Source organism: Peromyscus californicus, unplaced genomic scaffold (assembly GCF_007827085.1).
Source record: "Peromyscus californicus insignis strain IS unplaced genomic scaffold, ASM782708v3 Scaffold_3__1_contigs__length_106647218, whole genome shotgun sequence".
NCBI classification, from domain to species: Eukaryota; Metazoa; Chordata; class Mammalia; order Rodentia; family Cricetidae; genus Peromyscus; species Peromyscus californicus.
The window spans coordinates 2,724,152-2,749,439 of record NW_026294551.1 but is presented as its reverse complement, the minus strand read 5'-3'; the positions used below and the strand labels follow the sequence as shown (position 1 = coordinate 2,749,439).

Here is a 25,288-nt window from a genome sequence, read left to right as displayed (position 1 = left end):
GAGTCCTTTTTGGGCCGGGGAGATGGCTCAGCGAGTAAGGGCACTTGCTGCAAGCCTGACAGTCCTGGAGACCTGTGTCAGAGAAGAAAGAACTTGCTCCTCCAAGTTGCCCTCTGACATTGATACACACATACACACACACACACACACACACACACACACACACACACACACACACACACACAAATGCAATAATGAATTTTTAAATATTTCAAATCCTTCTGAGTTTACATTTACAACACACAGACCTTGGCCAGGCTTTTCAAAATGGTTTTGTGTTTCTGTGGAAGTACCCCTGCTGTAGTATCCAGTAGGGCTCAGAAGAGAAGATCTATACTCTAGTTTAGGACATGGGCGATATATTTTTTTTCCTCAGAGCAAAGGGACAGCATGACTCTTGTTTATGATAGAGACAGCACTGCTCTACTGGTTCTGCCAGAAGAAACCTCACTGAAAACAGCTACCACCAAATGGGGATGAGATCTGACTTCAATGAAGTGGACTGTGGATAAGGAAGACCCCTTAGGAATAGGAAATAAAGGCAAGGAAAGAGAGTAGTAATTCAAATTCTGTGCCTTTGCTAAACCTTGAAAGATTTGCCATTTGTTAACTGAAATGGCCTTGAGACACTTGAGCTAACAGAAAGTTCCATTAATAAGCAGGAACCATGAAGGGAGCAGTGGCTCAGAGGGCTCAGCCAGGTCACTCAAGTGACCCAGTCTGGGTGCCCAGAGTTCACCAGTCTATGAGTGGACACGTCTCTCAAGTGGTGCTGGTGCATGACTTCCTGGAGAGCCATAAGCAAACATCTGTTCAGCCAGACAACACACTGAGAGAAGACCACAGAAATGAGTCCAAACACGTCTCACTTAGGTACAGGCAATCACTGAAATGCTCAGCCCTGCTTGGGTAACACGTAATCAAAGCTGCATCCCGGGGCTCCCTGACCAATTTACAGGCGTCTCCACCAGTCTCTCCTCCCCCAACAATTGCTCACTACTTATGTAACTCCGGGACAAGTCTACCAAGCCTTGGGGCTTTGTGGGCTTCAGGGCCCAGTGGGTTTCTCCTGAGCCTCCCACTGCCCTTCAGGAACCAGTGTTTCAGTTAGGAGGAAAGAGCTCCACAACAGATGAATAAAGTGTTAAACATCAGGCTGCAGAACTAACTGAGCCTGGAGAGGTGCTCAGGGGGCAGAAGGCCCTGTGCCAATACTCCAATGATGAACTCCAATCATTCCGTCTCTCATCTAGCATCTGCATTGCATTCTGCACTTTTCTGCTCCCTTCGCTTGCTAAGTAAACCTGGGCGCAAGCATTCAGGATCCACACACAACTAGAAACGGAGCACGGGCAAAGCACCTTTTCCGACAGCAACTCCAGCCACTCACGCCTCTCTAGCGGCCCTCTGGTAAAGCACACCAGTGTTTCATCTGGGCAGGAGTGGGGAGGGGCAGGGGCAGCCCTTTCTCCGCCCCCCTGGCTTGGGAGCTCTTCTGCGGTGCTTCCCTTCCCACACAGACATACCCATCAATGCTCCTTTCAATCAACACCTCAGCCATAACTTCCTCAGGACTCACAGAGTCTGCCCCATCGTCACTGGCACGAACAGCTCCCAAACACCAAACTCTACCCTGACCACTCTAACAAAGTCAGGCCGGCAGCAGACCTGAGTATGGGTGCTGGCTCTCCAGCTCAATGATGACAGACCAGCCACTGGACCTCTTCTAACTGCAGTTTCCTCTTCTGCAAAATGCCTCCCACGTCTGTGGTAAGATAACACAGGGTAGATAAATACCAGCGCCATGCCTGGTGCTCAGTGAACGGGACTTTCTCTCCCTGCTGAAAACCTGCTGCCTTTCAAGGTCCTGTTGGTTGTTACAGGAAGCCTTTCCCAAACCACAAACTCTAGTTTGGTCTAATCTAGTCTTTCATATTTTCCTCGGGAAATCTATCTTCAGACTACGTGACTTAGGCGTACACTTCTGAATTCTCCTAGTGTTTCCCAACATTAGTTGCTGCCTTCAACACCCCCTGCACTCCTGCCTTGGGACGTTTATAACTGTTGTTCCCTCTGCCTACCACATTCATACTCACATTCTCTTCTTTGACCTTTTCCCTGTCTGATGAACTCCAATCATGCCGTCTCTCATCCCCTTCCTCCCCTACCGAAACCAGTCTTCCCAAGTCCCCCGTACTTCCCGGTGTCTTTTGTATGTGGCCCACTGAGCCTCATTACAGCTGCTTGCATGAGCATGGGTGGGAGGTTATTTACTGAAACATGGCCACGCCACTGAAGAAAGTGACAGTCCACCCCCAGGAACTACTGAATGCCACAGTGCAGGAGGAGTAGGGCAACTGCAGGTCTAAGTATCTCTCCACACAGGCCATGCCCACCTCCAGCCAAAGTCCTCTTCCCATATTTACTGCTTTTCCCTCTCACCAGCACAGCACAATTGCACATACTCTCCCATCTTGTGGCTCCCAACTCAATGCCAGCATTTACCACAATGCAGAAGGAAGGGGCACTGGGGAAGTGCTTGTCTAAGAAAAAATATGAACTATCTATTTCCAAAGGAAGTGCCTTAGATTCGCTCAAGTTTACCAGAGCATATAGAAGCAAGAGGTTCCAAGCCCAACCCTTCCAGCTGGCACCTGCTTGCCTCGGCTCTCTTAACTTGTCTTAAGGTAAAAACAAAACTGTAGTCTAGAGCTGGAGAGATGGTTCAGTGATTAAAATGTGTACTGCTGTTTCACAGGACCCACACTCAATTCCTAGCATACATGCCAGGAGGCTCACAGTCTCCCTTAACTCCAGCTCCAGATCTAACTCCTCTGGCCTCCACAGGTACCTGTACTCATGACACAGACTTACGTGAATAAAAATAAAATGTTAAAAAAATTAGTCTGCTGAGCTGATATCATAGAGAGGGAAGGACATACATTAGATAAGGCTCTGTGTCCTGAACTGATAAAATGGTCATTTGGGGGAAGAGGCTATACTAGACACAGGAAGATTATACCTCCTTAAGTGCCCATCCAGTGGGGAATTAAAGGGGCAGACAAGTGCAATTAGGAATATAAAAACTGCAGTTCTTCACCAAATCGTCAGACACTAGCCAATTTTGGGTTTGTTTTAGGTTGACTCCCTGTGGTGGCTAATCTTGGTTGTCAACTTGACTATATCTGCAATCAACTAAAACCCAAGCACCTGTGAGGGATTTCCTTGCTATCGAATAATCCTCTTGTACGCTGTAAAGATTTATCACTAGAATTGGTTTAATAAAATGCTGATTGACCAGTATCCAGGCAGGAAGTATAGGCGGGGCAACCAAACTAAGACTGCTGGGAAGAGGGAGAGCGGAGTCAGGAGTCACCAGTCAGATACAGAGGGCGCAGGAGATGAATGTGCACCATACTAATAAAGGTACTGCCATGTGGCAGACTGTAAACAAGGAATATGGGTTAACTTAAAATGGAAGAGCTAGTTAGTAATAAGCCCGAGCTATTTGCCAAGCATTTATAATTCATAAAAGCCTTCTGTGTGTTTATTTGAGACTGGGTGGTTGGAACAGGGAACATCCATTTACATTTCCTTGATTGGATTATCCAAGGTCCAGAGACCCAACCATAAATCTGGACCACACCTTCTGGTGACATCCTATATAAAAGGACATGGAGGAAGGAAGCTTTTGCTTTTTGCCTGCTTGCCCTCACTCTCAATGGTAAGTTCTGAATCTCCTTTATATATTTTCATTCTACCACCCTGGTCTGTGTTGGATGTTTACGCCAACTCTGGCTGCAGGACAGCCTCCCTTGCTGCTCTCAGAGACCCCCTGTACACCCTGCCTCCGGAGACCTCTGGAGTTCAGGCTCCATCCCTAGACTATTCTGGCCTGACCCCTAGAGAGGAGGTGCTTGAGGAGCTCCAAAGGCCAGGCCCTGCTCCCCAGACTTCTCTAACTGACAGCCATTCCCAGCTCCTCTAGGGGAGAGAGTGGCCAGGCCCCTCCCTACAGAAAAACAAAAAGGCCAAGCAAGATTGGGCCACAAAATCCCACCAATCCCTGACCTTGTCCCAAGATCAGGTCACCCTGGAAAGCCCCACCTCCACCCCTAGAAATCCCATATAAACCCTGTGGAGCAGAGGCAGCTGCCCTCCTGGTTTTCCCCTCCCAGTAAATCTCTTGTATGAGGTTTGTTGTGTGGTGTGACTTTGTGGTATTCCTTGGCTCCTCAAAGGCTAGGATACCTTTCCCTTCTGAGCTGTAACACAGAAGGGGAGAGGGGGAGAGGGGAGAGGCCTGAGCAGAGCTGTAACACTTGCACTGGGACCCACCCCCACCCCCGCAGGAGCAGTCACTCCTCTCTGAGCTGTAACACTTATCTGCAAGTGTTTTATTTGTTTTTTCAAGACAGAGTTTCCCGGTGTAGTCCTGGAGGTCTTTGAACTCACTATTACACCAGACTGGCCTCGAACTCAAGAGATCCGCCTGCCTCTGCCTCTCCAGCGCTGGCATTAAAAGTGTGTGTCACCACTGCCCGCGAGCCTCACAGTCACGAGTCTTTCGTTATTTCGGACTGTAGTTTTCTCACAATCGATACAACTGAGGAAGACTGTATGCAGCAAAGGTGTCCCCTTGTCCTTTAGACTAAAGTTTAGAGAGAGGCTTTCTGCTCAGCAAGCTCCTGTCCAGACGCAACGTGGGGATGCGCAGACCCGAACCTGGCCCCAGAGCTACCGAACCTGCTGAGGAGGAACCGCGGCGCCAGGACCTTAGGGTGTGCGAGGAATGCAGCTGCTCCTTAATCTTTTCCGAGTGGGGCCAAGGCTGCCTTGGGAGGGCGGGAGGCGCCTGAAGCTCAGAGCGGAGCTCGCATTTCCGAAACCCGAGCTGCAACCCAGCAACAGGACAGCGGACTGACGTCCAGCACTGCTGTGAGAGCGGCCCCTGGTGGCGTCGGCAACAGCTGACGCAAGGAACCGGGCGACGAAGGCTAGCAGCGCGGCACGGGGCGCACCGGAAGTGACGTTCCTAGAGGCGTCGGGCCCTAACCATGGCCCACAAGGCCGCGCAATGGCCGTCGGAGGAAACCCTGTTGCTCTGGAAACGGTAATGGGGTCGGGGCCCTGCAGTAGTCAAGGGGGCTGGCCTTCTCCAATGACCTTCCCACCTCACAGCCTCTATGGCAGCTGTGAAAGGGAACACCGGCGCTACACCGCAGGCCTGGCCCGGGTCGCCGGAAGTTGCAGCCTGCCTTGGTGGGCGCGGCCCTCGTTTCCGGTACACATCAGATCACCGAGCGCTTTCCTTCCTCATTCTCCCTTGATGGGCAGAAAGGAGAGAGGGTTGGATGGGAGGGAGGGCGCCCAGAGGGTTAGGCCGTCCCGAGGGCCCTGAGCCCGTTTTGATGTTTGTGTCCTGTTAGGGAACAAGCCCGGCTGAAGGCGCTCATGGTGGACCGGGACACGGAGGCCTGGCAGCGGGACCCCACCTTCTCCGGCCTGCAGAGGGTCGGGGGCGTGGACGTGTCCTTCGTAAATGGGGATAGTGATCGGGCCTGCGCTTCCCTGGTAGTGCTGAGCTACCCAGAGCTCAAGGTAACCTGGGTGAGACCCTGAGCCCGATGCTGTTCACTCGTAGGCTAGGCACCCAGGGGGACTGGCTCCCAAACAGGGGTCAGAGCCTGGGTACAATTTTGTAAAGTTTTTCTTCTCTTCTCCACCCCTGCGCCCTATGTTTTTAGAATTTTTTTTTTATTATTTTTGATGCTAAAGCTGACCCAGGATCTCTAACATGCTAAGGGATTGATACACTTCCACTTCATTTGTAGAATTTAATGTATAGATTTGAGTGTATTTTTAAAAGGCTAAGGAAATACTGTAACTTTGAAGAATCAATGGACAGAGGGTTGGTTGGGAATACTGTTCTTGCAGAGGATCCAGGTTCAGTTCCAGCTCCCACATCAGGCTGTCCCCAACTGCATTTAATTCCAGCTCCAGAAGATCTGAACTGACTTCTGGTCCCTGTGGGCACCAGCATGCATCTGGTGTATATAAACTCCCACAAGTCCACACATACCTACACAAATACTAAATTAAAAATATTTCTTGAAGGATCAACAGACAGTTCTAAGTCTGATTGTCTTGGGTTGCTCACCTCACATAACACAGGTTGCCCAAGCAGGAAGTCTCAGCCTTCCTAGGATGAAGAAGGTTCACTAGAGTAAATACTGTCTAAACTGAGCTCTTCAGGAAGTCGCATCCAGCCAGGTGAGGACCACTCTAGGAGAGAAGGCATGCCTACAGAGAAAGACCATCAGAGCCCTGTTGGAGGGATTTAAAGCTCTGAAAAATAGTGTTCAGGAATGACTGAGAACAATGGGTTAAGGTAAACCAATAGGGTCACATCAAGCAGGGAACAGGGCCTCGAAGTCCCATTAGCAAATATGAACTCTATTAGCCTTCATCCCACAAGACCAGAGTTGCTTCTCAGCGTCCTTTTTCAGTCTGTGTCTGATAGACAAAATGTGTCAGGCTAGGCAGCACGCAAACGAGATTTCTCACAGTTGTGAAAGCCGGAAGTTCAAGTCAGGGAGTAGAGCGAGACTGGGGTTCTGATAAGACTTCCGGATTCAGATAGGCCCTTCTCCCTGTGTCCTCCCAACACTCCCCACTTAATCCAGTCACCTTGTAGGTTAAAATTTAAAGACCATAGCAACCCTGAACCTCTCCTCTGTCATACTGAAATGAGCTTAGCCTGTCTCCCTCCCAGAGTGTAAATTCTGATGCCAGGAGCCATGACTTGCCCTGGTATGTGTAAGACACTCAGGTCCTCTCTACATAGATAATGTGCATGAGTTGAGCAGTCAGCCTGTGGTTCATCTATAGTCAGCATCTCAGGAGGCCTTGGCTGCACCCCAGACTCAGCATTTCCCATCACCACTCCTCCAAAAGCAGCAGATCCTTCCTGACTAGCTTTGTGTCTTCTCAGGTGGCCCCTTTAAGTTCCAGCTCAGCACCAATGCAGAGTGCCTACTGTGCTTGGAGCTAGGTGTGTAGTGGGAAGAACTGGGGCTCATGTCCCTGTGGGTCCCTGGTTATTTGCTAAGATAGTGTAGGGGGAACAACAGAGACACCAGCACAGGTAGCTCCTGTGGATACCCTGGGTCTACCGCTCCCCGCCCTATCCCTTGGGCCTCTTTTTCTCTCTGACTAGTGAGAAAGATTGTCCTGGTTAGTTTTTATTGTCAACCTGACACAATGTAGTGTCACTTGGAAAGAGGGAGCTTCAATAGAAGAATTGCTTCAATCAGATTGACCTGTGACCATGTCTGTGAGAGACTGTCTTGATTGATTATTGAGGTGAGAGGGCCCAGCCCACTGTGGGCAGCACTGTCCCTAGGCAGGTGGGCCTGGACTGTATAAGAGCTAGCTGAATGAGCCAGTAAGCAGCATTTCTCCATGATTTTGCTTCAGTTCATGCTTGAGTTCCCACCCTGACTTCCCTCAGTGATGGACTGTGACTTGAAAGTGTAAGTTGAAATAAACCCTTTTCTCCCCAAGTTGCTTCAGGCTGAGTTTTTTATTACAGCAACAGAAAGGTGATGGTATTAATGCCAACTCTTAAAGTTGTATGGGAAGCAGCTGGCACAGAATGCCATCTTCCAGCTGTCCTCTGTAGTTGGTTGTTTTTGCTCTTTGACTATTGGGAGGCCCAGCACTGAGTTCCCAAATAAATCACACACGGAGGCTTATTATTAATTATAAATGCCTGGCCTTAGCTTGGCTTGTTTCTTGCCAGCTTTTCTTAACTTTAAATTATCCTGGCCGGGTGGTGGTGGTGCACGCCTTTAATCCCAGCACTCGGGAGGCAGAGACAGGTGGATCTTTGTGAGTTCAAGGCCAGCCTGGTCTCCAAAGCGAGTTCCAGGAAAGGCGCAAAACTATACAGAGAAACCCTGTCTCAAAAAAAAAAAAAAAAAAATCCTATCTAAGAGCTGGAGAGATGGCTCAGCGGTTAGTGGCACTGGCTGCTCACAACCATTTGTAATGAGATCTGGTACTCTCTTTTGGCCTACAGGCATACATGCAGGCAGAACTCTGTACATAATAAATACATTTTTTTTTCTTTTTTGGTTTTTCGAGACAGGGTTTCTCTGTGTAGTTTTGGTGTCTGTCCTGGATCTCGTTCTGTAGACCAGGCTGACCTCGAACTCACAGAGATCCACCTGGCTCTGTCTCCTGAGTGCTGGGATTAAAGGCGTGCGCCACTACTGCCTGGCTAAATAAATAAAATTAAGAAAAATTATCCTATCTACCTTTTGCCTCTGGGCTTTTTCCTTTTCTCACTTCTGTGTATCTTTCTTTCTTATTCTGTTGCTGGTTGTGTAGATGGGTGGCTGGTCCCTTGTGTTGCCTCCTCTCCCTCCTTCTTTTCTCCCAGATTTCTCCTCTTTATTCTCTGTGCCTGCCATCCCCGCCTATCCTTTCTCCTGCCTTGCTACTGACCATTCAGCTCTTTATTAGACCATCAGGTGTTTTAGGCAGGCAAAGTAACAGCTTCACAGCATTAAACAAATGAAACATAAATAACGCAACACATCTTCACATTAAAACAAATGTTCCACAGCACAAACAATTGTAACACATCTTTAAACTAATATTCTACAACACTCCTCCTCTGCAGACTTAAACACACTGACTTGTGGCATTCAGCCCTGTTTAGTGTACATGCTGTCACAACATGTCTCAGCCATGTGGAACCCACCAGGCAGGGTTCCATCTTTTTCCCCTCCCTGAGGGTCGTGGTACGCCAGAGTTGTGTTGTAACCCTAGCACTGAGCAGAGCACCTGTGTCAACATTCAGTTAGCGTTGGCTTCTTGTAGTCTTAAGTCAGGAAAGAGCTTTGGAAGAGTGTGGCCCACTGGTTCCCAGTTGCTTGACTGTGGCTCACCTGGAAGTGTGTTTCGAGATGTAGATTGCATAGGCAGGCTCCTGAAGGATGTAGATCTGTGGTTACCTAGGCACATGAGTTACTTACACATGACAAAAGCCACTTAAGGATTTATTTTGCTCATGGTTCCAGGGTTCAGTCCACTGTGGCGGGGAAGGCATGGTGGCAGGCACATGAGGCTGCTTGTTACAGTAGACCAAGAAAAAAAAAATGGAATGTTGGTGCTTAGCGCTTGATCTCCTATATTCAGTTCTAGACTCCAGTCCGTGGAATGGTGCCGCGTACATTCAGGGTGGATCTTTCTTCATGAGTTGAACCTCTCTGAAAATGTTCTCACAGACATACCCAGAGGTGTGTCTCCGGCATGATTTTTGTATTATTATTTTATGTGTATGGGTGTTTTGTCTGTGGGTATGTCTGTGCACTGTGTGCATGCCTGATGTCCATGGAGGCCTGCTGGTCTCACAGGCTGCAGGCAAGGCCTGATGTACATAGACGCCAGAAGAGGGTGTTTGATTTCCTGGGATTGGAGTTATAGAAAGTTGTGGTTGTGAGCCTCCATGTGGATGCTGAGAATTGAACCCAGGACCTTTAGAAGAGCAGCCAGTGCTCTTAACCATTAAGCTATCTCTCTAGTCCCTCTTAAGAAATTCTAAATCTAACCAAAGTTGATCATCACACTAAAGCTGAGCATGGTTTAGATAGGGTGTAATTGCTGCTTAGGACCGTGCTAATTTGTGGGGTGGAGGAAATGTTCTAAAATTAGATTATGGGGCCCAGAGAGATTGCTCAGCAGTCAAGAGCACTTGGTATTACAGAGGACTTGGGTTCAGTGCTCAGCACCCACATGGCATCTCACAACTGTAACTCTAGTTCTAGGGCCCTCTTCTGGCCTTCATGGGCACCACACATGGTATGTTTACAGACATGCAGACAAAACACTCATACAATAAAAATAATAAAATATTTAAAATTAGATTATAATGATAGTGGAAACACCAAAAAAAACTCATTGACTTACACACTTTAAAAATATAAAGTGAGGCCGGGCGGTGGTGGCGCACGCCTTTAATCCCAGCACTCGGGAGGCAGAGCCAGGCGGATCTCTGTGAGTTCGAGGCCAGCCTGGGCTACCAAGTGAGTTCCAGGAAAAGGCGCAAAGCTACACAGAGAAACCCTGTCTCAAAAAAAAAACCAAAAAAAAAAATATATATATATATATAAAGTGTATCATAGTAAAGCTGCTAAACACAGTTCCGGAGCCACAGCTCATTTCCTGGGGAAAACCATCTCCCACAGTAGGTTTCACATAAGCAAAGCTTGGTTGGAGAATTCATGGTCCACTTTACACAGGAATTCCTCCCTCAGCATCCTTGACAGATGGCAGCCTTATAGGATAGCTCTGCCCATAGCTGGCCAACAGTAGCCACAGGAAGAAGAGACTTCTCTGGCGTTCACTCGTCCTCCATGCAGCCAAGCATGGAAGGAAGGAGTCTTCCCCGGCTTCTGCTGCTGGCTCCGTCTACTGTTTGCTCTGTTCTGAAAACCGTGCTCTCTCATGCTGCCTCATTTGCTGGTGGCCCCAGTGATGCTGCAGCAGGATCCATCTTGGCACCTTGACCGTGGAACTAAACACAGTCCAGCAATTATAGTTCACCCCAGTGCAGTTAGGTCCATGGATCAATGTCATGTCCACACACGTTTATCTAAGTGCAGCTTAAGACACCATTTGGCATTTTTCTTAATTATTTTTGATATTACAATATAATTGCAAAACTTCCTCTTCCCCTCCCTCCCTCCAGGCTCTCCCATACACCTGCTCTCTGTATAATGTTACTTGTATGTATATAATTTCAGGGTTGACCATTTGTTTAACCAAATTGGTGTGCTCTTCCCTGGGGAAGACTATTTCCTGCTCTCAGCCTTCCTCAGTTGCCTGTAGTTCCTTGTGTGGGGTTGAGGCCTCCTGAGCTTTCCCCTGTCCGTGTTAGCGTGTCTGTTGGTGTTGTCCGTGTTCAGGTCACTTAGGCAGCCATGATGGTGAGAATTCATGACTGCAGCTTTTGGTGTTTCTAGGAGACACAGTCTCACAGCAGACTCCTTATTCCTCTGGCTCCTGCAGTCTTTCCAGCCCCTCTTCCACAGTGGTCCCAGAGCCTTAGGTGCAGGAGTGTGCTACAGATGTGTGTATCACTCGGGACTGGGATCTGCAGCATTGCATTTTGACCAGATGTGCTTTTCTGTAGTGGAGAATCTGTTGCTGTCAAGTCGGATTCTGAGTGAACACCCACTTGGAGTCATGACAGCCTTGAGAAGTTTCTTCCTGAGTCATTGGTGAAAATATTGGGAGTCCAAGCCCCAGCACCCAGTGGCCTGTGCTCTAGGGTGCACTTAGGTACAGATCCAGGCTCGGGAGTCCATGAGTATTGTGATCTGGAAACTTTTATCAAGGGCCTGGGCAAGGGAGGATTCTGGAGAACATGGACACAGCAGGAGTGGGTCTGCACAACAGGCCAGTGAGTCTGATAGAAGCCCGCAGTGAGGAGTTTGCCACCGTGTGCTGTGTGCAGAGCCCTAGCCTCTTAGTGCTCAGTTGGGTTTTAGCTGGCCACCTTTTGGTGCTGATTGGGTACTTTTAGTTTGGAAACTAGTCTTTTTGCTACAGAAGACCTAAGAGAGGTAGCTTATGGCAAGAAATCTGTGGAGTCTACTTAAAGAATAAGGAATTTATTTAGGGGATTAAAAACTCACTACAAGCCAGGCGGTGGTGGCGCACGCCTTTAATCCCAGCACTCGGGAGGCAGAGCCAGGCGGATCTCTGTGAGTTCGAGGCCAGCCTGGGCTACAAAGTGAGTTCCAGGAAAAGGTGCAAAGCTACACAGAGAAACCCTGTCTCGAAAAACCAAAAAAAAACAAAAAACAAAAAACCTCACTACAGCCAGGCAGTGGTGGCGCACACCTTTAATCCTAGCACTCGGGAGGCAGAGCTGGTGGATCTCTGTGAGTTCAAGGCCAGCCTAGTCTACAGAGCAAGATCTAGGACAGAAACCAAAACTACACAGAGAAACCCTGACTCACTAAAGCACAGGAGATTTAACATAGGGTCCTGGAAAGCTGAGCTGTGGTCCACTGTTTTTCTGCCTGGTCCGTCTCAGCATCCAAAACCACAAGGCAGAGAGGGAGCACCACGTATGTGCATCTCAGTTCTTAAAGGTCACAAGAGGCCACACCTCTTCAAGGTCATAGGCAGGTAGAGCAGTTACCTACTGTGTCTCTAGGGATGGTGCTTCAAGGTCATAGCCAGAATAGCTACCCTTTACAAAGCTCTCTGGGGTGTCCCCAGTTCCTCCTGAAAGCCATCTGGTCCCCTGCTTTCTCCCAGAATGCACAAGGCCTACTGTCCTGAGTGCCATACCATGACATATTAGGTTCAGCCTCGGAGTTGGTCTTCCTGAGTTCCCCCATTCTCTGGGGCTCTGTTTTTGCAGCTTACCTGGCTCTGAAGGCACTCCTGTCCTACCTGCCTGGCCTTTCCCCCATGGCCCTTCTGAGGTGCACACAGTATGGCCCAGGTTTACGGCACACTCTCCCTGGGGCTTCTACTCTGAGCCTCCAGCATCCATGCAGGTGGTCAGCTCACACTGACAAGGAATGAGCCAGGAGTATGAGGGGCAGGTAGGCCTGAGGCTGGCCATCACCTCAGCCAAGCTCCTGAAAGAGATGAGATTCAGGGGTGATGTTGTTCCTTACACACACTAGACCCTAAGGGTATTCCTGTGTATGCCAGGTCTTGGGGGCTCCTCATCCATACCTGGTCCCAACAAGTACCTGTAAAATGAAATTCCAGTTGACTCCCTACCACCCAGTTGCAGGCGAATAATTTTGTCCTGTCTTTCAAAGCTGGTCTCATCCTGGCCGAGGCCGACCTGAGAGCCATGGGTGGGAGGCAGAGGAGTGAAGTGGGACAGGTGGTTGCAGCCAACGTCTAACCTGTACCCGTGGGCCTTGCCGTCAGGTGGTGTATGAGGACAGCCACATGGTTCGCCTGAAGGCCCCCTACGTGTCAGGCTTCCTGGCCTTCCGAGAGGTACCCTTCCTGGTAGAGTTGGTACAGCGGCTGCAGGAGAAAGAACCAGGCTTCATGCCCCAGGTAGGTGCCTCCTAAGGTCAGGAGAACTCCTCTGCTTGCGCTTGGGTGGAGGGGTCCCTCAGGCCACTGCCACCCATAGAAGGAGGGAATGAGAGCCATCTGGAACCATCTCCCCTTCTTGCTGTCCCAGGAACAGCCCAGCTGACTGACTCCCCTGTGGCTCTGTAGGTCCTTCTTGTGGATGGAAATGGGGTGCTTCATCAACGAGGTAATCCTCCTAACAGAGCGTCAGAGCGGGTGCGGTGGGAGGGTAAATGCTTTGCACCCAGAAGAGCCCCTACTGTCACCCCCTTTTTCTGCCCACCCACTTGCCTTCCACAGTGCCCTACACTGGCCCATTCCCACACCAGCCCTGAGCTACCAGTCAGCCTTTGTCCCTGTCCTTGCCAGGGCACCATGGCCTGAAGAAGGTTACAGTGGCACTCCCAAGTGGAGCATGAGGGGGGTATTGCTTTCGTAGCCAGCAGGAATGATAGGGGTCTGGCTAGAAACCATGGGCCCAGAGCAAAGGATAGACACATGCTAATCTAGACAGCAGTTCTGGGTCAGCCGAGTGTGTGTCCCCAGCATTGCAGTTCAGGCCACCAGACAAGGCCCAGACCATGGGGGACAGGTGCAGAGGCCTGAGGACAGCAGCAGATGGATGAGGGTGAAGGGTTCTGAGGATGTGCCATAGTCTACCCATCTGGTCAGAGGAAGGAGGCTTCCTATACCCCATCCTTAACACCTGTGAGCTCAGGACAGAGGGCCTTGTTCATAGTCCAGTCAGCTTCGCTCCCACTCGAGAGTCTATGTCTATGGAGAAGAGATTCTGGTTGGTTCCCTATCCCATCCCTACCACCCAGCTTACTCCCCTTGCTTCCTTGCAGGCTTTGGGGTGGCCTGCCACCTTGGTGTCCTTACAGATCTGCCCTGCATTGGGGTAGCCAAGAAGCTCCTGCAGGTGGACGGGCTGGAGAACAATTCCCTGCACAAGGAGAAGGTGAGGAGGGCCTGGGACTCCCTGTCACTCAAGCAGTGTGCACCTGTTAGCCCTGGGGTGGGCCTATGCTTGGCCACCTCTTGGGGCACCTCAGATCTAGCCTGGCCTGCTAGCACAGTCCTTACACCCCGGACTTTTCCCTGGGCGCTTCCTTCTGTGTGCCTCTGGGCAGTTCATCTAGCAGTGGCTCTCTGCCCTCGGAAGCTCACTGGGCACCTGCCACCATGTTTGCCAACCCCTTCTCTGCCTCTGCCATTGCAGCACTCAGGTAGGGCCGTGCTCTCCAGTTCCCGGGGACAGGCTTTCCAGGTTCCCCCCTCACCCTGGCCACCTTCTCCCCTCCCAGGGTGTTCACACTAGCCCGCAGTCTCAGCTTACAGTGGTGCCTGACTCTGGCCCATTTTCCATCCCAGACTGGCAATGTGGATGTGCCCTCCTCATCCAGAGGAAGCCGTGTGACATCACTTTTATCCCACTGGGCAGGTTCCAAGAGCAGAGACCCGGCCATCTCTTTCCTAGCTCTCAGGAGCCTGTGTAGAGAGTGACTTATCAATGCTGTTGCGCTGGTGGAGTGGGGGAAGCCCCGTCTTACTCACAGCAACCTGATCACTGGATGTGCTGATCCTTCCCCACCCAAAAGAAGAGGGCTGTGAGTTGACTTGTGCCGGATCCCTAGCTGGACGGAAGCATCCAGGAGGTGGTAGCTTTGGCCTGGACATGCACTGCTGTGCCCAGCGGAACCTGTGTGCCCTCCACCTGCCTTTGGGGGCCTTGGCAAACCACAACCCCTTCTCTAAGCCCCAGTTACCAGGGTAGATGGAGCCTCGTGTCATGACCTCAGCACAGTTGGCAACATGCTCAGTGCCGCCTCTGAGGTGTAGCCTTGCTGCTCCTAGACAGAAGGAGGCCCTCTTCTCACTGCTTAGATTTCTAAAGTGAAGTTTGCTGGGCTGGAGAGATGGCTCAACATGTTAAAAATATGTACAGCTCAGGCCAGGCAGTGGTGGCACATGCCTTTAATCCCAATACCCAGGAGGCAGAAGCAGAACTCTGTGAGTTCAAGGCCAGCCTGGTCTACAGAGTGAGTTCCAGGACAGCCAGAGCTGTGCACAGAGAAACCTTGTCTCGAAAAAACAAAACAACACAAAACAAAATGTACTGCTCTTGCAGAGGACCCAGGTTGGGTTCCCAGCACCTGTGTTGCTTAGCTGACAAGCGCATGTCACTCCAGCTCCAGGCAGCCTGACTGATGCTTCTGGCCTCTATGGGAACTTGTACTCACATGCACACACCCCCACCAGACATACACACATATGCATCAGTCTAGAAAATAATCTTTTAAAGACTGATGCTTGCCTTCAGCCATTTCAGAAGGGACAGTGGGTTGGGGTTGGCTCAGGTAGTCAAGTGCTTGTCTTGAACACAAAGACTTGAGCGTGATTCCCATTACCCATGTGAAAAGTGCTGGGCCTGGTGGCCCCTGCTTGTTATCCCAGCACCAGAGAGTCAGGGAAAGGGGGCTCCTTGGTGAGACTCCTTTTCAAAGAAGGTGAATGATGTTCTGAGGATGACATACTGGAGCCTACCTGCACTTTTGTTTGGTATTTGGTTGGTTGTTTGGTTGGTTTTGGTTTTTCAAGACAAGGTTTCTCTGTGTGGCCCTGACTGTACTGAAACTTGCTTCCTGACCCCCAGTGCTGGGATTAAAAGCTTGTGCCACCACCACCTGGCTATTCATTTGTTTTTTGAGATAAGGTCTCACTAGGTAGCTGAATCTAGGTACCTGAGTCTATGGACCAGAGTAGCCTCAAACTCACAGAGGTCTGCCCTTCTGCCTTTCTGGTGCTGAGATTAAAGGTGTGCACTAACATGCTTGCTCTACACATTTTTAAAAGGGGATTTTTATAGTTGTTTTTTTTTTTCTCCGTTTTCCAGATTGTGCTCCTTCAGGCTGGGGGAGACACGTTTCCTCTGATGGGCAACTCTGGGACAGTCCTGGGAATGGTGAGTGGCCCAAAGGCTGTGCCCTGTCCAGACTCGGGGTCCACTAGACCATGCCACAAGACAGCTCCTGCACACATGCACTTGTGCAGGCCAGACCCTGTCCTCTTCATACCCTGCCACCAACCAGCCTATGCTGTGTTACGTCCTCCTCTGGCCACACTTCCCATGTGCCACCTGGAGATGCCTGCACCCTGTGAACTTCTTCCTGCCACCCAGGACATCCTCAGAGCCTTCGCTCTGAGACTGGTCCTACTTCACAGGAACATACCCCAGCCATGCTTGACCTCCCTTCACCCACAGGCCCTGAAGAGCCATGACCACAGCACCAACCCCCTCTATGTGTCTGTGGGCCACAGAATAAGCCTGGAGGTCGCTGTGCGCCTGACCCACCACTGCTGTAGGTTCCGGATCCCAGAGCCTATACGCCAGGTATGGGGGCTGGGAATGGGGGATTGACACTGCCACCTAGTCACCTGGGGGTGGGTGTCTGCAGGGATCTGAGGACAGGTCCCCAGGCCCCGGCCTAGAGAGCCTGGTGGAGCTCACTGGGCACTGAAGGCGAGAGTGTAGAGCAGTGGTTGTTCCCTTGGGGACGTCTCACCACTGTGCTGCTCCTGCCTTGCCACGCCTCCTGCCCCTGCGCCAGCCGTGCGGAGAGACAGCGCCTTGTCTTCCAAACCAGCACGTCTGGACAGGACCAGTGGGAGCAGCCCTTAGCCAGAGGCTCTCACAGCGTCCTTCCACGGCCACATTGAGGAGACTTGTGTTGGTGCCAAGGTCGCCAATTAGGACGGACCCCAGGGCGTGGCTCTGCCAGGTACCTGTCACCCATGCTGCTCTTCAGGGCCCCAGAGACTCAGCACACTGATAAGCCAGTCATCTTAACCTGTAGGAAAGCAGCATGCAGCCGAGATCCCAACACCAACAGGTCACCTTTCTGTATCACCTGTCACATGCTGGTGCCTGTCCAGCAGTGGCCGCTAGGTTGAGGACCCAGCAAAAGCTCCCTCCTTTTCTTTCTCTTTTTCTTTCTTTCTTTCTTTCTTTCTGGGTTTTGTTGTTGTTGTTTTGTTTTTTTGGCTTTTTTTTTTTTTTTTTTTTTTTTTGGTTTTTCGAGACAGGGTTTCTCTGTGTAGCTTTGCGCCTTTCCTGGATCTTGCGCTGTAGACCAGGCTGGCCTCGAACTCACAGAGATCCGCCTGCCTCTGCCTCCCGAGTGCTGGGATTAAAGACGTGCGCCACCACCGCCCGGCCGGTTTTTTTGGCTTTTTGAGACAGGGTTTCTCTCTGTAGTTTTGGTGCCTGTCCTGGATCTTGCTCTGTAGACCAGGCTGGCCTCGAACTCACAGAGATCTGCCTGGCTCTGCCTCCCAAGTGTGTGCCACTACTGCCCAGCTTGTTTGTTTTTCAAGTCGGTATCTCTGTGTAGCCCTGGCTATCCTAGAAAATCTACCTGCCTCTGCCTCCTGAGTTCTGGGATTAAAGATGTACACCACCACCGCCCGGCTAGAAAAGCCACTTTTTAGAGGAGGTTAGGAGGACAGTCTAGGCTCGGGAAAGGCACTAGCAAAAGCCCCAGGTCGGGAGGAATTTGATATATTCAAGCAACTCAGCCAGAGTAGGGAGGCAGGAAGCCTCAGGTTTTAGGCCTTACCAGCAAGGGACTTCGAGCGGCTGCTGTCTGTGTCTCCTGTGAGACAGGTTTTCGGGCCACAACTCTGCACATTCAGGAGGCTGTGAGGTCTTTGGGAGGTGTGAAGGAGGCCATGCATCTGAGTGGCTGCAGTCTGGACTCTGGCTCTGCCCTAAGGGGGAGCAGCAGAGCTGCAGATGCACAGGATGGCCTCCAGATGGCAGCAGGAGGCTGTGCCTCCTGTGGTGCTCAGCCCTACTCCTGGAAAGGCTGCCCAGAGGTGGCCTCTAAGAACTGTGAGCTGTTGGCATCCCCCTGGGAGAACCCTCTTCAACCTAGCTCACCCCAGACCTCCCTCATCTAGGTGTTACTTTGGTTACAGGTGCAATGGTCTCTCAAACCTGTGAGTCATGTCCCTAGCCCCAGGAGACCTTTCCCCTTCCATCTTGTTGGTCTAATGAGAGAAGCCACTGATACCCTCCCTTAGGACATGCAGCCCTATGTTCCACAGTCCCAGAGCGGCTGTGCAGGCCTCAGCTCTTTGGGCCATGGTTTTTCCCAGAGTTACAGTGGTTTCTGTCCTGCAAAGCACCTTGAATACTGGAAGCCAGAGCATGTCTAGCATAGGAGAGCCTGCCCAACCCTGGGCACACACAGAGCAAGCACATGGCTGCCTACTCTGGGAGTCCAGCCTGGCAGGGAGGAAGGGAATAAGACTTGGCCTTGCCCAGAAGGACTGGCTGGAGCTCTTGGCTTCTCTTCTTTCCGCTGGCCTCTCAGCAGAGCACCTTCCCAGCATTTCCACCTCCCCAAAGTTCTCCAAGAAGGGGTCAGTGCCTGTCTCTAGGGTCTTCCTTCCCTCTGCTCTGGTTCATACCCAGACTCTGCTGTACTGGGTCCAGGCTCTGCCCATCAAGACATCCCACTGCTCACAACCTGCTTTCCTTAGTGGAAGAGGTGTTTGTCTACAGGATTAGCCGTTGCTATCTGTGGGTCATGTGGTCCCAAACCTAAGCTAAACCCATCTGAGCTGGGATCAGAGGATTCCTGAGGCCAGACCCTTACAGGTGATGGGAAATATATTCAGGTCTGAGTCCCACTCTATGTCCATACCTGTGGCTCACAAGCCCTTTTTGTTTGTTTGTTTGTTTGTTGTTTTTTGTTTTTCGAGACAGGGTTTCTCTGTGTAGTGTTGCGCCTTTCCTGGAACTCACTCTGTAGTCCAGGCTGGCCTCAAACTCACAGAGATCCGCCTGGCTCTGCCTCCCGAGTGCTGGGATTAAAGGCGTGCATCACCACCGCCCGGCAAGCCCTTTTTTATTATGGTAACTTGTCAGACTTTCTAGAGATGGCAGATGTTGTTCGATTCTTAGATGGTCTTTTAATAAAAATACAGAGCCAGATATTAAGGTGAAAGCTGAAAGATCAGAGAAGCAGAACAGTCAGCCGCTAGTTCTTACCTCTATGAAATCCTCAGCCTAAAGAGAGTGAGTTCCTGTTTCCTCATGCCTTATATACCTTTTTCTGCCCTGCCATTTTACTTCCTGAGATTAAAGGCATGTATGCTTCCCAAGCAAAGGCATGATTAAATGCTGGGATTAAAGGTGTGTGCCACCACTGCCTGACCTCTATGTCTAATCTAGTGGCTGGCTCTGTCCTCTGATCCTCAGGCAAGTTTATTAGGGTACACAATATCTCACCATAGGCAGGTGTCACAGCTGACACTCATCAGAGGGACAGACAGAGAAGACAGACACCTGGGCGGTGGGTCAGAGAAAAGGGCTAAGCAGCATGGAGAATCAGGAGCTCTGGACTGAGGTTTCACTGGCCACTGAGCTGATGTATTTCTGTCAGCTACACACCGGTGGAGCTGATGTCCCCAAAGGACATGATGGGCATGTGTGGGCTGTCTCTGGAAGGGCATGAAGTGCTTCCCAATGGCTAGGGATAGGGACACATGCCTAGGGCCTGGCCACAGCTGTGTGTGTCTTTCAGGCTGACATCCGCTCCCGAGACTACATCCGGAGGACTCTAGGACACCCTGGGTCTCCTGCACAAAGGCAGGAGAGGTGAGTGTGGGAAGGATGTCCTCAATGGCTGTGTGTGAGCCCAGCCTGTCCATGATGCAGGGTTGTAGTCACAGTGTGAGACCAGGCCTGGCAGGGGACATAGGAAGAGGTCCCTTGGAGGAGAATAGACTTCAAAACCATTGGGAACCTTCAAGAAACCCCGCTCCTATGGCTCAGCTGGCCCAAGGCCCACCTCCAAACATGGCTCCTGTCTTAGTTAGGGTTTCTATTACTGTGAGGAAACATCATGCCAAAGGCAACTTGGGGAGGAAAGGGTTTATTTGGCTCACACTTCTGTATCACTGTTCATCATTGGAGGAAGTCAGGGCAGGAACTCACACAGGGCAGGAACCTGCTTCAGCTGAGAGGGTGCCACTTACTGACTTGCTCATGGCTTGCTCAGCCTGCTTTCTTACAGAACCCAGGACCACCAGCCAAAGTGAGCTGGGCCCTCCCCCATCAATCACTAACTAAGAACATGTCCTACAGCCAGATCTTATGGGAGCAGTTTCTCAGTTGAGGCTCAGTTGAACCTTTCAGATTACTCTAGTCCATGTCAAGTTGATGTAAAACTATTCAGGACAGCTGCCTAACCTTTTCTGGTCCACTTCACCTATTCAGGGATCCAGGCCAGGTCTCCCCAGAAAGGTTATGGTCTTTAGAGTCAGACATGGTTCTGTTTTTTACCACATCCCCTCACATGGCTGTCTCATCACAGGAGTTCTTGTCCTTCGAGCTCTGAGATACAGTGAGACTGTTGTTAGCTGGTAGTCTCCTTTGGGGACACAGGGCTGTTGTGAATCTTTACACAAACTGGTGTCACTAGAACAGGCCTCAGGGAAGCCTTGTCAAGAAACAGGTACTGTGGTCCCATTTCATGGGTGGGGTAACTGAGGCACAGGGCATCAGCAATAGAACATAGTGCACCTGACAGCTTCAGTTTTGTTCCCTGCCTCTGGTGCTCCTCATTGCCCAGGTGACGACAACAGCCCTGTCTTGGTGGTACATGCCCATTCCCCTGGTAGCTGGTGGCTGTTCCTGAGCCCATTAAGCTATCTGAGAACTGAGAGAATGGACATTCCCCTGGACAGCTGGGCCCTACCCCCAGCTTCGAAGTTGTGCTTGGTCAGCCTGAGGGCAGAGTGGACCTGTTCAGGTGACGACTGTCTGCCTATCCCTCTAGACTGGACCCTTCAACAGGCCTTCCAGAGACCCCTGGGGAGCAAGGGGACTTCTGGCACACCTGGATTTTTATGTTACCTCTTTCTGGGTGTCATTACCAGGAGCCAGAAGGAGCAGAGGCCAAAAATATGCCCCAAAGATGGCCCAGGAGCACCTGCACATCAAGGCAGGCCCCCCGAGGACCATGGCAGAGACTCCATCACAGACCTGAAAGACCCCCAGCCAGGCTTCCAGGAGCAGCAGAAGGACCAGCAGTTGGAGAGAACTGAGCATCATGAAGACTCAGACCTCTGACCTCCTCCTCCAACCTGGGTACAGTCACCACCCTGAGAAGATGATCTCTAGGAACTATGGGAACCTCACCCACAGCCACAGGTAGAGCACCAGGCCCCAGAGACAACACTGACCAAAACCCCACAACAGGTAGCGCTGATGGCTACCCAGCCTCCTCAATCACTGGCTGGTCAGTGTCGTCACCATGCCCCAGCAGGACCACATTTCAGACCAGAAAACACACACAAGCACCCAGAGTACACAAGGGCTTCAGGCTTCAGGCGCCCAGAGGCCCTGAGGTTGGCAGCCTGCGCCAGCACCTGCAGCTCTGCCCTTCCCCCTTGGAATACAGATCTGGTTCTGGCTTCGCTCCTCTATTCTCAGGGGTTACTGTTCCATCACCATCCTGACCACAGACGCCAGGCTGCAGTCCCCAAGGTGCCTGTCCTTAAGCCTACCTACTGCTGAGCCTGAGGGACCTGCAGTGGGAAAGCCTCAGCCTGGAGCAGGCTCCAGAGTGGGCGGGCGTTGGGGAGTCAGCTCCACAGAGGGTGCCAGATGGGAAGCCGGTTGAGGCCCATGGTGAGAAAGCCCCAGGCTTGGCTCCTCACTTCTCTTCCTGCCGCCTTCTCACCAGAGGGAGCGTCAAAATTCCATCCCACCAAGAAAGCAGGTCTGCTCTAGGCCAGTGGCTTCTTCTCTGGGTGGGCTTAAAGTGGTTGCTGAGGCAGGCCACAGAGGTGACTCACCAGCAGCATGGCTCCAGTACCCTGTCCTCCCATGCATACATACATCCTCTAGATTCACCAGAGTGGCAGCTGAGGTGGGACACAGAGGTGGCCTACCTGTAACATGTCCCCTGCCTGCACCCTAATCCCCAAACTCCCTGGAGGAGAGGCAACAGGTGGTGGGTGAAGCTAGCTGCCAAATCCTGTGGACACCCGTGGGGGGGATCAGGATGGACAGAGGGTTAGTGATAAGGGAGGGACATCAGGGACGGCTCTCCTGTGATGATATCCGGTCCCATTTAGATCCAGCTGGGCTGCCGAGTCTCCCTCCTAAGCCAGTCTGTAGTGACTGTCAAGACTCCGGGGGGTGGGTCTGCTGCTGCAGTCTTTGATGGAACTGGCAGCTGGTTCCCACTCCCTGGGATTTCAGTTTGGGATATTAGGAAAAATATACATGTGGTCCTGTCACCCAGTAAGTTCCAGTAAATGAGGTATGAGGCAGAGGGTGGCAACCTACCCACCACACACCTGATGTAAGAGCCCCAGGGACACCCATAGTGTCAGAACAGGAAGGGAATCCCTGTGGTGCCCACATCTCTCCCCTCCCATGGGGGGGTGTGGGAAGGGAAATGTATGCTTGACCAGGAAACCCCCACCCCAGCTTTAGCCTCACTCTACCTACTTGCTGAGTCAGAGTCCCAGGCTAGCAGGTTAAACCTTGGATTTAACAGAGTGCCCCAGACTAGCAGGTCTCCAAGAGGTACAGCCCCCACTGGCCCTCCCCTATCACTCACCCACATTCTACACATACGCACGTGCACACACATGCACATACACACCCACACATATGCACACAGACATACACATGCACACACATACACATTCCCTGACATTCCTGTGGAAGCCAAGAGCTGGAGAGCCTGCAGCTGGCCCCTCCATCTGTCTTCTTAACTTCTTCCAGATTCTCCCTCCTCGAGCCCTGTCAAGACAGAGTTGTGGGGGGATTTGGAGAGATTGGAAGCAAAAGGTTGAGGCTGAACTGCAATGACCAGAATCCTCATGCAGAGCTCAGATGTTCAAGTGGGGAACAAGGCCTGTCCAGCTACCCATGCTGCTGGAAGGTGCCACAGGAGGGGGAGGGCTTCACACGGGGCCCGGCACACAGCATCCTTGAGTGAAGAAAAGCTGTTAGTTTAGAGAAATGGGGTTCCAGAGGCCAAGACCATCAGTCGTTAAGGCCAGCTTTACAGATAAGGAGAAAAACAGCTTATAGAGTCCCCCATCCACACCTCACTTGAACAGGCAGTTCCTCCCGCTCCTGTGAGCCACCAGAGTGGCTGGGGACCCAGCCTGGCCACCCTCTCTGTTTCATCTGTTCCACTCCAACAGGAGACCTTCCCCAGGACACACGCAAGTCATACCCCATCACACTGACACCACTCAGCTTGGTACCTTCCAACACTCAGATCCTCTTCTCAGCAAGTCATGGTCATGGTAGCTGTGTCCCCAGGGAGGTGGTTCTCCAGGATGCCAGTACAGCCAGAAGCTGCAAGGAGTCCACCCGTTTCCCACACAGGAAGGTGCAGGCCAGAGCCTGAAGGCGGGCTTGTAGACAACTTTGATGTGATTTTTTCTGAGAGAAAACCCTTTCAGTTGTTAAAGTACAACTTGTTGGTCTTTTGGGATACTCACAATCCGGTTCTGCACAGTGGTGTGTGGGCCCGGTTACTGGGGAGCTTGAGACCAGCAGCTCACCAGCCTGACACAGGCCAAAGGCTTTGTCACAGACAAGAGGAAGATTCATCATCTTGTGCAGCCAGTACCTTGTATGCCTTAAAGCCTTTTCACTGTTCAGATGGGAGCCTTAGACTGTTAGCCACCAGTTCCCCACAAGAATCTGTCAGCCCAGCCATCCCACTTTGTGTGTGGGGGTTTGCCTGTGTCCAGGTTCCTTTGTGGGGTGCCGTGTGTCATTACTGCAGTCCTGTTTGTGACTGAACACTACCCTATGCATGCAGTTGTCCATTCGGCTTGTCCAGTCCCCAGCCCCAGATGCTTGCCTGTGCCTGTCCGAGGAGTCCTGTGTGCTGGGCTCCCTGGGAACTGCTCTCAGTCCTTGTGGGCACATGCCGAGGAGGGGCAGTGCGGGTCCTCTGGTGACCCTCCCTATGCTTAACTTACTACGAACCCACCACCAAGCTGTCTCCTACAGGAGCAGTCCCCTTCTACAGCCCTGTCGCCACCCCAAGGGTGTATCTCCACTTTCAGCCTTGTTACTGTGTGTCTTCAGAGTCTGGCCACCCAGTGAATTGGAAGGGACCTGATGGGAGCTTACTTGCCTTCTCTTAGTGATGAATGACTTTAGCACCTTTTATCCACTTTCTGGCCACTTCTGTAGTTCAGGGTAAATGTCTATTTACATCATTTGTCTCTTGCCTGTATTGGTGTGTGTGTGTGTGTGTGTGTGTGTGTGTGTGTGTGTGTGTGTGTGTGTGTGTGTGTGTAACTGGGCTATGTGTAGTTGAGTTTCAAGTTCTGGATTTTAGTGATGGGAGCATGTGTCTCAAGGAGTTTGTCTGGAATCTAATTCATTGCTATTTTCTTTTTCTACCCTGAGATCACTAGAAATAGCCTCACTTAAGAGTCCTTCCAGCTGGGCAGTGGTGGCGCACGCCTTTAATCCAAGCACTCAGGAGGCAGAGCCAGGTGAATCTCTGTGAGTTCGAGGCCAGCCTGGTCTACAGAGCGAGACCCAGGACAGGCACCAAAACTACAGAGAAATCCTGTCTCAAAAACAAGAGTCCTGGGGCTGGAGAGATGGCTCAGAGGTTAAGAGCACTGACTGCTCTTCCAGAGGTCCTGAGTTCAATTCCCAGCAACCACATGGTGGCTCACAACCATCTGTAATGAGATCTGGTGCCCTCTTCTGGCCTGTAGGCATACATGCAGGCAGAACACTGTATACATAATAAATAAATAAATCTTTAAAAAAAAAAAAAAAAAAAAAAAAAAAAAAAAAAAACAAGAGTCCTGCCTTTGGCGACCCGTCTGTTACCTTGGCCAGCCATGGTCAGCCTGGAGTGGTTTCTTTGGTGACCTCCTGGAATGGCAGCAGTGGGAGCATGCTGAGGACCCACATGAATCCCAGAATTGAGAAGAGGCTGCCACCACCTCTGCACCTTCCCTGCCTGTCCCCAGACTACTAGCCATGGCCCTTCCAGATGCTGCTAGCAATGGGTCTAGCTCGACCATGGCCTTGGGAAGGAGCAGAAGTATGGGCTCGGGACAGCATGTAGTTCTCAGAGCCTGA

The 25,288-nt window shown here is 51.3% G+C and overlaps 1 protein-coding gene across 11 annotated transcripts; it reads left to right on the top strand.

The window, feature by feature from the left end:
- Positions 1-129: 129 nt before the first annotated feature.
- On the top strand, positions 130-24,949 carry Endov (endonuclease V). 11 transcript variants are annotated; one of them, XR_008222668.1, is made up of 11 exons: positions 5,120-5,284; positions 5,430-5,601; positions 12,973-13,107; positions 13,276-13,315; positions 13,977-14,089; positions 16,025-16,093; positions 16,394-16,522; positions 16,740-16,910; positions 19,722-19,795; positions 21,079-21,352; positions 24,596-24,949. XR_008222668.1 is itself a non-coding variant. In XM_052759881.1 (10 exons), exons 2-10 carry the CDS (start codon positions 9,285-9,287, stop codon positions 21,269-21,271), a joined length of 948 nt encoding a protein of 315 aa, XP_052615841.1. In that variant the 5' UTR covers positions 130-5,113; positions 9,208-9,284; the 3' UTR covers positions 21,272-24,402. The 11 variants fall into 11 exon arrangements, 10 of the variants coding, with proteins under 10 accessions (XP_052615841.1, XP_052615836.1, XP_052615840.1 ...); XM_052759881.1 differs by lacking the exons at positions 5,120-5,284; positions 5,430-5,601; positions 24,596-24,949 and adding exons at positions 130-5,113; positions 9,208-9,308 and having other exon boundaries at positions 21,079-24,402; XM_052759876.1 differs by lacking the exons at positions 5,120-5,284; positions 24,596-24,949 and adding an exon at positions 130-5,113 and having other exon boundaries at positions 21,079-24,402.
- The last annotated feature ends 339 nt before the right edge of the window (positions 24,950-25,288 follow it).

Coding starts and splice junctions, on each gene's coding strand:
- Endov (XM_052759874.1), top strand. CDS start 5,187: ATGGCAGCTGTGAAAGGGAACACCGGCGCTACACCGCAGGCCTGGCCC. Junction 13,108..13,275: donor AACCAGGCTTCATGCCCCAG/GTAGGTGCCTCC, acceptor GTGGCTCTGTAG/GTCCTTCTTGTGGATGGAAA. Junction 13,316..13,976: donor TGGGGTGCTTCATCAACGAG/GTAATCCTCCTA, acceptor GCTTCCTTGCAG/GCTTTGGGGTGGCCTGCCAC.